The 13742-nt window shown below is 35.2% G+C and overlaps 2 protein-coding genes across 7 annotated transcripts in view; one reads left to right on the top strand and one right to left on the bottom strand.

Annotated features, from left to right (window-relative positions):
* On the top strand, window positions 4427-5008 carry LOC109844930. The gene is made up of 2 exons (XM_020414105.1): window positions 4427-4587; window positions 4672-5008. The coding sequence occupies exons 1-2, from the start codon at window positions 4444-4446 to the stop codon at window positions 4888-4890; spliced, it is 363 nt and encodes a 120-aa protein (XP_020269694.1). The 5' UTR covers window positions 4427-4443; the 3' UTR covers window positions 4891-5008.
* The window catches only part of LOC109844631 (putative disease resistance protein RGA3), a 32522-nt gene continuing 28544 nt past the window's right edge, over window positions 9765-13742 (bottom strand). For 5 of the 6 annotated variants that reach the window (XM_020413744.1, XM_020413746.1, XM_020413745.1 and 2 more), the window contains 2 exons: window positions 13366-13426; window positions 9765-10398 (listed from right to left, as the gene is read on the bottom strand). The gene's annotated coding sequence lies outside the window, so the exon portion shown is untranslated. The remainder of the gene's footprint in view (window positions 10399-13365; window positions 13427-13742) is intronic. The other variant, XM_020413747.1, reaches the window with a different exon arrangement.

Here is a 13742-nt window from a genome sequence, read left to right as displayed (position 1 = left end):
GGAGATGGTCTCTCCTATGCTCGAATGACTTTAGTTCCCGTCACCAGCCGACATCTGTAAAGCGGAGGATGACTCAGCAGTATGTCTGTTCACCCCACAACCGCCCTCCTGTGCATAGTCAGAACCAAGGGTCAGCATCTCAGAGGCGATGGACTATAAAAGGAGGGAAGGAAGGTAAAAAGGGGAGGTTCTTCTTCTTCTTCTTCATTAAACTCTGGGGATCATTTCTCCCTCTTGATCTACTTTTACTAAAAAGAGAGCTAATAACTCTAAAAGAGTACCCCCTTACAAGGACCTCAATGGTCCCGGGACTCTCCCTCAAACCCTACTCAAGCTCATCAGCTGACTTGACCGTCGGAGGTACCACAGTGGAAACAAGCCCCGCCCTCTTACGGGTTCGTTCTTCTTGTTTGTGCAGAAAAATCAGGAATTCCAGTCTAAGGATCAGGCATAAAGTCGGAGGAGGAGTCGGCCCCACCTTCCATCCTCTCCATCTTCGTCGTTAGCGCGAAGATCTGAACTGCCTCATCGACTGTGTGATCACGGACATCAACACATTGGATTAATGAATTTGAGATTTGATTTTTATGATCAAAAGGTACAATCTTAGATTTTCATATATAAGAAATATTTTAATGAGCTTGCTTGAATCATACGAACTATATATATTTTATATTATTTAGATTTCTCATATTTGTTTTGTAGTCCCATGCATATCTGCACACATATACGCATGTATATTCGTATCCATAATTGGTAACTAGATACAAATATAATAAGTATCATATCCAAGCTGTATCCTACCCGTTAACACCCTAGATGAAAGGCTCTAAACAAGAGATGTAATCATGTAAACATAGAATGATAATGTTTATTGTAAAAAAAAAAGTTTAAATTTGAGAGAGTGTCTTGCAAAATCAATGTACAGATGCTATGTGCCAAAATAATTATAATAATAGTAATAGTAGTAATAATAATAATAAAGAGATAGTTATGTGCAAAATCTTGTTTGATGATATTCTAAAGAGGGACTTTTGTCTCTTCCATTCTATCCAGACACACTGTAATTTCATGGTGTCAATTATGGAACAATTTTACTTGCACCAAAGCGAATATTTGATCTGATTTAGACATTAGGTAAACGGGGGAAATGGTGTGATGCACCGCATACAGTTTGTCCGTTATAAATAGGCCAAATAGCGCTTATATTCCCTATTGTTTCATCTATTTCTCACTTATATACCCCCACTTATATTTGATAGCAAAAACATACCTTACACTTTTTCAAACTTACACTTATATACCCTCACTTATTTTGGTAGCACTTAATGTTGTGCCATAGAAGTAAGTGTTGATCACTATTCAATTGGCTGACACATGTCTAAGCAGACTGCACCCCAAGCCGACCCCGAAAGGCCGAGCAAGGTGTCCCTTCTCTCTAGACCGAGACAAACGTCTCTTCTTGCCAGGCCGAGACGGAAGTCCCTTCTCGCCTGGCCGACTCATCCCTTCTTGCCAGGCCGAGTCACCTCTTCCCTTTAGGTGGCGTCCCTTCTCTCAAGTCCGGGTGGAGAACTTTCGAAGCTGACTAAAAGAAGGTACTTGTCGGCCTACCCACCAGATCAATCCTATGAGCACCCTCATTTAGCCCGCTATATCAACCGACAACTTGCGTCGCCGATGAAAAAAGACGGTGTTTGTCGGCCTTTAGTCATACGACTAGAGAGATGGTGTATGCTCGAACCGCCTGCCGACAACTACCCTTGTATTAACTGCTCTAACAAAGTCATCATTGCTAGCCCTCATAGTTTTTATGACTCATCAGACCCAATCAGCACCAAACAGCTACTGTCGCTTTGCACTAACCACCTAGATGACCCATCTTCTTCAACAGCCGACACATGTCAGCTATCTGCCGAGTCAGCTGCCTTCATGGACTCGGCTCAAGTTACCTATCTACCCCTCTGATCCTCTATAAAAGGAATCCATGCAGCTCAAGGTAGCTCTTGGGTCTTTTCACACAACTTTGAAACCTTCTTCATCATCTCACATTTTCTCAATCAAGTTCATATACTGACTTGATCGTCGGAGGAACAACTGGAGAACCCAACTCCGGCCTTTTACGAGTTCTTCATGTAAAGGAAAGAACAACGATTTACATAGCCAATTATCTGTAGGAGTTTGAGGATCCCAAACTCTACTTTAATTCACAAATAAATCCCCTGTTTGATAACTGGCATCAAGGCATCAACACTTATATACCCTAAAGTTATTAAAACTTACACTAAAATATATAAAATTTTCGAATCTAGCATATAAATACCCTAAAGTTTTTAAAACTTACACAAATACCCTCAATTTTGTGTAGCTGGGGGGTACTTATGTGCAACATTTAAAATTTTTGGGCATTTAAGTGCTAGTTGTAAAAATTTTAGGGTGTTAAAGTGCTGCAAAAAAATGAGGGTATATGACTGCAAGTTTAAAAAATTTATGATATTTTTTTTGCTCCAAACTAGGATATTTAAGTTAAAAATAGTTGAAATAATCTATTTATACCCTTTAAAAGAGGAAGTTCATGAAAAACTTTACCTACCCTAAATTGCCCTTCAACAAATTTAAATATACCAAAGTTATCCCTCTGCATTCAATGACATGTTAAAAGGGAATTAGTTAATGTGAGCAGTAATAAATAATTTGATATAATAAATAATTTATGAAATTATTTAATAAATTATTAAATATTGATTATTTAATAAATTAATTTAATAAATTAATAAATTATAATAAATAATAAAACTCGCACGAGTTTGGCGTCGAGGGTTTCAATCCCACGAGTTTAGTGCTTTTGAGGAGATTTATTCGTATACTATCTCCCTTTCTCCTCTCTTTTAATTGTCGACTTGTGAGGTCAAAGTACAATTAAAATCGATTTTGTTTGACTTTACCGACACTCAGCTCGCAAAAGTGCACTCAGAGACGAAAGCTCTGAGCTTTCGGCACAACTGCGCTTCTCTTTGTGCTCTGATGCTTTATTATGCCCAAAATGGAAAATTTTCCAATGCCCAAGCTTTATGGGGTGAGATCATAAGTAGTTCATATAAGCCCAGCATTGAAATTGTTTCCGCCCTTATGGAAGCTTATGCAAAGTTTGGGGAATTTGATGAGATAGTTAGAATTGTGCAGGAATCCTTTATCCATATTAACACTTCTATAATGACACATATATCTGTGCTATACTAAATTATACAATTATTACTCTATAATAATATGCTGTACATGTAATATAATCTCTGTTTATGTCACTACTGCAAACCCATCTTCATTGTGCTTTGCATAAATCAAGAAAGCTCCATCAAATGAAAACACAAAAAAGATATGACCCAGTCTTACAAATTCAAAGAAATTAAGAGCAAAACAAAGTCCTAAAATAAGATAGGAAATTCAAATGAAGGTTAAATTAATTGAATCCAGTCTTTAACGGAGAAACCGCAAACAAAATCTACTTAAAACTGCTATAGTAGGATTGTTGCATGAGATTTAATTCTTGCATTTGAATTTAGTTTATTTTCTTGCACTACAATTAGTTTTTATGGCAATTGATATTTTTCTAATTTTTTCTTTTATGTTACAGGAATAAGTATTTGGAGGTTGTTGATTTTCCCATCTATCCAGGTAAATATTAATGTTTTTAAAAAATTGAAGTTGGTTTATTGGATTATATATTTATTGATTGAATTGAAATAGAAAACAGAAATTATTTTTTGGTATGCATTCTTTTATTTAGTTTAAATATATGTTAAATGCTAAACTTTCAATTCTAAAGAGATGTTCTTAGCATCCTCAAGGCATCGTCATTTACTACTTGGGTGTTGGATGGTTTATTCTTAGGCTTGAATTCAAAACAGATCTAATTATAAAGTCTGTCAATATAGTTTATAGTGCTTATTGTAGAAATGTAGAATTATATTGTATTGCTTTTCTTTAGGAACTTATGTACTTTATTTATATTTATATGTTTTTTCATGTTTTGTGATATAAACCTTTATATCATAGAAAACTAATTGATATAATTCGGAAGCGTATTTTTGATTCTAGCAGACAGAATTTCATTGGTCTAATTTTTGGCTACCCGATATATATTTATTGTATTTACTATCTAAATTAAATAAAGATGGAGATAATATCGAGCAAGTCCTTACATTTATTTTTGACCATAGAGGAGCCGTATGAAGCCGAGGTTACTCATCCTTCCTCCGATTTTCTTGCATTTTTGTTGGTTCCAACTTTGCAGAAACTGGCAATGTATCTTTTATTTTCGTTTTAACAAATACTTTGCGGATACTTTGCAGAAACTTTGCAAAAACTATAAACCTTCTAGAAAGTTTTAAATATTTATGTGTATTATTACAGTAGACTATTGATTAATTATGAAAATATCATGTGATGCACAATGATAATACAAAATGTAGGTATGCAGTTAAAATCATAGTTGAAGATGAGACGGATACTGCAAGAGTGATACTTTTTGATGCAGCAGAAACTCTTATAGGATGCAAGGCACAAAAATTCATGGCTGATATAAAAGAGGTAACTTCTTACTTTATTATATTTTAAACATATAAAACCATATGTTTCATGTATAATTAATTAATTGTTTCCTAATTAAAATAGAAAAATAATCAGAGTTCGTTATTCCAAAAGTTTGTGCTAAACATTGGAAAGACATACACATTCCTTGTGAAGTTAGATGAAAACTCTAAGGATGAACGGGCACAAGGAAAGATAATAGCACAAGAAATTCAACTCCAAGAAGACAACACAATCAACATTGAAGACGATGATACAATTCTTGAATTACCAAAAAAGAAGATAAAGGTCGAGAAGGAATGATCAACGAAAAAAAATTTAACATGAACAATTTTAAATTTTCAATACATTTACAAATATGTTGGAGGAATTTTATTTATCTTTTTGTATGCTTTTATGAGGAATAACTTATGAATGTTATTTGTTAGAACAATTTATGAATTACAACAATATGCACATATTGTTGTCTCATAAATATTGCATGCTTTGATTTTTTTGGCTGTTATTAGCTTAAACTTATCGCTCAATTATGTCAAGCTAATTACATATTTAACAAATACTTGACTTTATTACTTTTAAAATGCATTTGAAATATTTTTGGGTTATCTCGACACAATGTTATGTTGATGAGTCTTTGAAAAAAAGGATTCAAATCATGGACAAATTCTATAAGATGCGTTTCTCATTTAAGCATTAATAATTAATTTAGAAGTTAATGGTCTATTTGACTGTATTTTTGTCTCTGATAAAAACTTAGAGATGCAAAAACTGCATCAAATGATTGTAGAATCATCTACCTTCTGGTGACTTTTGCCTTATAATGTCGTTATTGTTTGCAACTTTATGTAAAATTTTTAATGTTATAATATCGTTCATAGTTATGTATTTTTCTTATATTCTATGCCAGCATATGGAATTTATTTGTTGGCAGACTGATTTGCTATATGGTGAGGTTTTTGCATATGTTTCTTGCTTACTTATATTTTAGTTTGTGATGGTTCCAATAATTTGATATATGTTCCCAAACAACAATTTTTCTACTTTGGGCATGGTTGGCATTATTCTTGTTTCTTGCTTTTCATTTGGGGAAGAGAACAACAGGAGCATTTTTCATGCTTAGCACATTGGACAAAATACTCTTACAAAAAACCAAAATGGTCTTGAACTCATGCAACATAAGTCTTTCAGTCCTATTAATATAACTATCAGTCTTCTTCCATGTATCCTGCTTGATCGGTTATTGTCCATAGTGTAGTCGTAAAAGCTATAATTATGTTTTCTGCCTTGTTTATGTGATTAAGTAAATTTATAAATTTTCTTGCTGTGGTAGGAGCAAAGCGCCTTATCAAAGTAAGCCTAGGAGATGATGATCAGTGCATTGAAGATGACTTCACTGCATGGTAACAACACGTTCATGTTGCTGCTAAACTTAAAGTAACCATTAAATAAATTGTGCTGCTTCCTGATTTGCAAAGAAATTCCTAGATGAATTTGCTTTTAGTATATTATTGTGTTTAAACGTTCCATATGCTGAAGTTTTGCAAGTAACAAGGTATATATTCTTACAGGAAAGAGCAATTATGACCAGAATTAGATCAGTTGCTTTGAGATCAAGATGATGCCTTAGGTGCATCTACCACTTACACAGCCAATGTTACTGAATTGAGGGTTGTGTTTGTTGACTCAGAAGCCACATCACATTTGGAAAAGAAATGGAGTCTTAAAAATGGTCATGCCATTCATGATATTCATCATCCATGCAGATACTAAAGGAATGTTTTATATTGAGACATGGATTTAAGTTCATCTAATAATGGAATAATACATGATATCCGATCTTCAGAGCTAATGTAGTTGTGAGGAAAGAGCTTCACACTCCAGCTTCTGATCGTTCTTGCATTCATCTGGAGTTTGACATTGCTCGAACTGGTCTTGCGTAGCATCTTCATTATTTTGAAATACCTACAAGACAATTAATATTTTAAATGTTGCAATGTTTTGACATATTACATTTTAACAATAATTTTCTTAAGCTGCAAAATTAGACTTCAATTAATTGAAGCTCTCTGTTTGTGTCATCATAGGAAACAACTTGGAGGAAAACTTGGAAGCTCTTTGCAAAGTAATCTCGGAGTGAATACTCTTGGTGATCTTCTTAATTTCTCTGAAGAAAAGTTATAAGAGCTTTATGGCATTATCACAGGGTTGGTGACTTGGTTTATTTACCATGATTGAAGGATATGTTTGTATGACATGTATGTTCAATTTTACCTACCAGATAAATGAGCAACTTGTGCAGCAAGTGTAATGCTTTTATTCTACTCTGATATTATCTTGCTTATTTACATAACATTTTGAATCCATTCACAAGTATTTTATTCACAGAAAATGTACAATGTCATAAACATCATTATTTAAGATACTGCAATATAAAATGATTTAGTACATGCACTCGTCAGTTTGCTTCCATTATTGGTTTTGAAATACATGTATTACCAGTAAAATTTAAGATAAATTTCAAAATTTTACCAGGTGCATTGCACGTGCAATCCAACTAGTAATTATATATTTAGCAGTGGTGACTGATCTATAGTGGAAGTAATAATTGCTTGTATTTATACGTTATGCATTGTGTATTTTTATGAGAGGGATTCAGATACTCGTTCGGAGTTCTTTGGAAAAGAAATGGAGTTGAAATAATAGGCCATAAAAGTGCTAGTTAGCCTTTTAAATATTGTGTAGGAGTTGGGCAAGGTGCCTTAACTTTGGTATTGTAAACACGACATTTACTATATTTTGCTATATATGAAGTAGTTTCATGGTCAAATTAGACGTGCTCACCTACACGCAGCCCCAGATCTAATTTAAATTATTTTCGAATAGGCACTTGTATTATGTTTACAGTTTGAAGAGAGTTAAGGCTTGTTTGGATTGAGGTGAATGAGGGTGAAGGGAAGTTAGGGGAACCATTCACCTCCATTCATCTTGTTTGGGAACACTTAGGAGGTGAAGTTAATTCACCTCCATTCACCTCCATTCACTCCCTAATAGTATAAAAATTGTTACCCCTCAAATTGGGGTGTAACCAAGGGGAAGGGAACTCCCTTCCCTTCCCTTCCCTTCACTTCACTCAGTTTCCCTTAACTTCCCTTCACCCCCTGCAAATCCAAACAGGCTTAGGGTTTGTTCTATAATCCTTGTTAAAGCTTAAGTTGACATTAGCTAGTATTTAGGGATACATGGTTTTATGTGGGTAGATCCTCTACACTAATAAAAAAGTGGTCGAGAGGTCATTAGCATTTCATAATTACTAATTTGTCCACTGGATAATTATGGTTTCATCTAAGGGGCTGTTTGGTTGTTTTCCGAAAAAAATCGGAAATGGAAAACTCACATTTCAACTCATTTCAAGATCTCTGCAAAATTAGACTGAATTTCCATGGTTAAAGACTTCACCTGATATGATAAATGTAAGTCTTATTGGGAAAAAACTGATATTTAAATTGAATATACCTGCATGATCCTATAGATCACTACTTCCTTGCAAAGTAGTATACAGTGGTTGGAGATTTACATTATTGAACATCGATCGCAAAGGATTAATTTAAACAACATGACATGTATTTTTCAACATTTTCAGCTATGAACCAAGCAATGGGCGGGGCACACATACCGCAACTAGACACCAATTGTTTCACATCAATAGATGTTCAATGCAGAAGTGTTGCTTGCGGAAGCATCACCGAAACTCCCAATTAAATCTCCTTCTTCTTCGTAGAGCAATCGATCACTTGATGATTTGGAAACACTGAGAAAACGTGTTCAAACAAGAGAGTAAGCAATTATCCACAGCAAGGAAATGCACAAGAACAATCGTCTACATTCATGGGAGAGATTTGAGTCTTCTTTTACTGGAGATTATACAACATTACAACCTTTCTTATGTTCTTGAAGAACCTAGAGACCAAACTTGTTCCTTAAAAGAAGAGAGAAAGCAATTATCTACAGAAATGGAGATTATACAACATTACTGGAGATTTGAGTCTTCAAACAAGAGAGAAAGCAATTATCCACAGCAAGGAAATGCACAAGAACAATCGTCTACATTCATGGGAGAGATTTGAGTCTTCTTTTACTGGAGATTATACAACATTACAACCTTTCTTATGTTCTTGAAGAACCTAGAGACCAAACTTGTTCCTTAAAACTAATTTTGAAAATGAACTAAGAGGATATTTGGCCGTTCGGAAGTGAAATGAAATTGTGAAAGTAGCTTCTTTTTTTTCTAATAATTTTCACATCCACGTCCGAATGCAAGTGAAATACAATGTTTATTTTAAAAATTAAATGGTGAAGTCACATGAAAGTGACAAAAATGGTCTTAATAAAATGTTTTTAACTACATTTACTAATTAATCCTATTTTACCACATCATCAAAAAAAAAAAAAAAGAAAGAAAGAAAAGAAAAGAGAGAGAAACTCTCACAAACCCTAGATTTCTCTCCTTATTCTCTATACCTCTCTTTTACAATATGCAACTCTCTTTGGCTTTCCTATGGCTTGAAAGCTTAATTTAAGACTAATGAGCTAAATCGATATGGACAGGTAGCTTTTTGGTTGAATTTTGAAATGTGTTAAAAGTAATGGTTGATTGATCTAGCATTTCCAAAATTTATGCACACATGATATGCAATACTTATCGTTGAAATATGAGAGAAAATGTAAGGTACTTGGGCTAAGGACAAGCACGGGTCATTAATATGCTTAACATAAGCATGGGAACACAGCAAAACAGAAAGAAGGCAAAAACACAGATAACAAATAAACAGATATAAAATAAAGTTCACAATTCAACTTTCCAAATATAAATAATTATTTTTTTAATTAACATTCATGTTTATTCCTGTATTTGACATAAAGAAGAGGGCATTACGGAAAAACAGATTAGCCAACACCACTTAGCAAATGAATAATTATCCAAATTTCTTTTCAAAGACTCGGCATATGCAAATCTACCCCAACTTTCTGTTCCAAACTTCTAGCCTATTTTAGATCTAGCAAAAGTTGATAGAATGTCTCCTGTTACAGTAAACAAAGCAAACACAAACTGATGCATAATTAAAAATGATAGTAACTATGTACAATGTTAAGAGAAAACTCTACAGAAACTGATCGAGTAGATGTCAAAAGTACTTCTATTTCATAGTTAAAAGTAATCGAAGAACAGCGAACAAACCAATCAGCACCTCAAACCTGAGGAGACCAGAATTTTAATCAAATCCTTAAGTTTGAAGAAGCACCACAACAATGGTCTTGTCTGCTTGGTCCCACGTTGTGAATCTTCTTTGAGACGATTGCTTACAGTTTCAGGTCAACTTGAATCTTAACACATTCTGTCAGGAACTCAGGTGGTCTCAAATTGTGAATCTTGCAACGGAACTGACAAAGTTATTTATCTTCTTACTCATGGTGGTCCCACGTTGTGAATCTTCTTTGAGGCGATCGCTTACAGTTTCAGTTCAATTTGAATGTTACATATTCTAGTCAGGAACTCAGATGCTCTCAAATTGTGAATCTTGCAACAAAACCGACAAAGTTATTTGTCTCCTTACTCATGGTGGTCCCACGTTGTGAATCTTCTTTGAGACAATCGCTTACAGTTTCAGTTCAACTTGAATCTTACATATTCTAGTCAGGAACTCAGGTGGTCTCAAATTGTGAATCTTGCATAATCTCGTGATAGGTAAATCCGTCCAGTAATATGCAGAATTTATGGCCTAAATATAGTAGATTTCTTATTTCCTTTTTCCCCTGCACATAAAAATGGTGCAGTTTCTTAACAAAGCAAGTGAAAATGACTTGGTATAATACATATCATTATGATCACAACAATTAGATTGACACACATAGCAATAGGAAAGAACCAATTAAGGCCAAGTGCTCTTTGATTTAGAAAATAAAAATAGCTGCTTCCTCCTGACAGTAGACCAGGAAATTGTTTGACAAATTTAAGTGACGGATTACAGTAAACTTACACTTTTGTTCTCCGAATTGATAACCCCAAACCTGCTTATTGCAGTAGACGGTTTCAACAATTTGAAATGATTAGGCTCAAGTCCTCGCTATGATTTCAATTAGTTTAGTCCACGTATTAGCAATTTGGGACTTTTTAGTCCAAATTTCATATATACAGGGAATTAAAAAAAAGATTAGGAAGTCCAGAGTAAACTAATAAAACTATGTTGCCATCACGCTCACTGGTTACAGGCCCAAATGCGAGAAATTCAGGGGATTTGGAGTCAGATCATGCTACCAACTCGTTGAGGCATTGATATGGTTCCATTTATGAAAACCTTGTCTAGCCATTTATATGAAAAATCAAAGGGCAGAGTTGCCACATTACATCTCATATCTGATAAGGGATTCCCTTTGACCACCTTTTTCTAGGTCCTTCCATTAACAACCTGTTGGTCAAGATAATCATGCACCGAAAGAGAGGGGGAGATTGTTGTCAACAATCTCAAGCCACAAAGGAGCCACCTTTGTTGACAATGAGAGAGAGAGGAGCCACTCGGTGAGAAGAATGACAGAAGTCATTAATGGAGGCTGGCTTTTCGGTGGTTTGTTAACAAGAGGGCCATCGTTGTTGACAAAGAGAGAAGAATGTGATTGTTTCTCTATATAAGCATCCGAGAGAGAGAGATTAGTAATCAATCCATCAGAGCTTGAGAGATCAGTTATTGAGAGTGATTAAGAGAGCAATTAGAGTTTGTTATTTGGGCAATTTTGTGAGAGAGATTGAGAGAACAAGAAAAATCAAGAGTGATTTGTTGTTTGTGAGATTATTGAGTGATTGTAATTTTCATTTGTACTCTCTCTCGGATACTTATATAGAGAAACAATCACATTCTTTTCTCTCTTTGTCAACAACGATGACCCTCTTGTCAACAAACCACTGAAAGCCAGTCTCCATTGATGACTTCTGTCATTCTTCTCACCGAGTGGCTCCCCTCTCTCTCTTTGTCAACAAAGGTGGCTCCTTTGTGGCTTGAGATTGTTGACAACAATCTCCCCCTCTCTTTCGGTGCATGATTATCTTGACCAACACAACCATGCATCATAATCTTCAGCAAGTCTTCCCTGGTACATGAATCCTTACAAGACCTTTCTCAAACAACTAAAACTACTTAAGGCTACAGAGAGTCCACCTTGTTCTCAGCTTAGAATTTCTCCCTCGCTATCAATCTATCTACATTCCATCTATTCATTCTTCCTTTGATGGATCCTATTAGCTCGAATTGGACAGAAGCTGAAAACAAGATATTCAAAGAGGTCCTGGTTGAGGTTGATCTCAATTCTTCCGAATTGGTTTGAACACCTAACCAAAATGTTTGCAAACAAGACCCCTGGGCAATTGATTGTCCACTACATCGACCTGGTAGTGGATATTGGAAGAAAGTTGAAAAACTTGTGTAACCTCATTTACATGTAACCCTTTGCAGTAAAGATAGCTGCAGAAATGAAAGATCGGTCGTTAACAGACCTACCTCATTCCCGGGATTTTCTGCGAACAATGTCACCATGTTCCTGTGGACAAGTGGTGAATAAGGAGGCGCTTGCTCCAGAGATTGAAGAAGAATTGGAAATATTGCTGGAAATAATATCAAAAGAGGAGATGATTTTGCCACTGGAGACTGAGGGGATGGAAATGGTAGAAATCTTGTCACCAGAAACTGAGGGTTAAAAAATGATGATCAGATGATGTCAGAAGTGGCAGCAGAGATCAGAGTGGGAAGGAAGAAAAAAAAAAATCCTGACAGCAATTAGTGCTGTGGCAGCAGGGAAAAAGACGGCTGAGAAGGTAGGAACATCTGTGACAAGGAAGGAAAAGTTATGGAGCGAAGAGAAGCACAGGTTCCATGACTTTTATCATATAAGATCTTTCTAAATTTCTTACAAACCTTTGACTAGACATGTTACGTAACTGCAAGAACAGTTCTAATCAACATCATGTGGTTACTGTTAAGCGTAAGTACCGTAATAGGAATAATTGCTCCCCATGGTTAATTACAGCAAGGTCCAAGATCAGGTCTGCTTTTACCTCCAATCGACGACGAAACCCGAAAGACGCCCTGAGAGATTCAATTCTACAGGCAAAAGGAGGAGGTCGGGGCGGGGGGGGGGGGGATTCAGGGCTTGTTTAACCATCAGCGAGTAGAGGAATGGGGAGATTGATTCTGGATTTTCTCCCTTTTCTTTTTTTATTTTTGTTTGGTCGGTGAGAATCCTGGTTAAACCCTGGTCGTTTGTGAGTTAAATGGCAACTCACGTGCAAATCACGTGTTTTAAGTGAGGGAAAATAGGCAAACTGTGTAAATTTGAACGGGAAAACAGAAAAAAATGGCTGATTTTTGGACTATTTTAAAGGTAGTTTCTAAGGAAAAAAACATATATAAAAAAGAATTGCATGTCAATCTTGTACTTGCACCGAACATAACGTAACCCCCACAGATTATGGTTTGTGAAATAAGAAATTTTAATTTAACGTGAAAAGTAACACACATTTGGTGGACACGATAGCAATCAATGATGTACACATTTGCGTTTTTTTAATGCGGAAGATAAGGGAGATTCCTAAGCAAAATGCAATATGTTTATCAAGAAATGAAAATAAATTGCAGAAAATTTAACAGAATTAAGGTCGAGACAATAGATAAAATTAAAACCAACAGTATATGAACACAAATTGCACAACATTTAACACGGAGGGACACTTACAATACTGACCAAGACTTTGACATTCGCAACTGCTCCAACTCTGTCATTCAATGTTTTCTACCTGCAAAGATATTAACTGAATGAAATAATCTATTGTAAAGCATTGATTGGCAAGCTACTTAGAAGCAAGAAATGTAATCTAGGAATATAATTGCATAAGCAATAAATGTGTGTAAAAACCTGAACTTGACAGCTACAAAAAACATCCAAAAGAACTAATTGATGTTCATGAGAAAAGAGTACTAAACCGAGACTCTTTTGCTGAATAAGAGCAATGAGATGATCTTTTGGGGGGTTACATAGAAAAGATATTGGTTGTTTTTGTCTTCATTTTTTTAGAAGGGTTTTTTTTTTTTTTTGTGGGGGGGGGGGGGGGG

Source organism: Asparagus officinalis, chromosome 6 (genome assembly GCF_001876935.1).
Source record: "Asparagus officinalis chromosome 6, Aspof.V1, whole genome shotgun sequence".
NCBI lineage: Eukaryota > Viridiplantae > Streptophyta > Magnoliopsida > Asparagales > Asparagaceae > Asparagus > Asparagus officinalis.
Note: the sequence above shows the minus strand (reverse complement) of the source record. Positions and strands in the feature narration are given on the sequence as shown.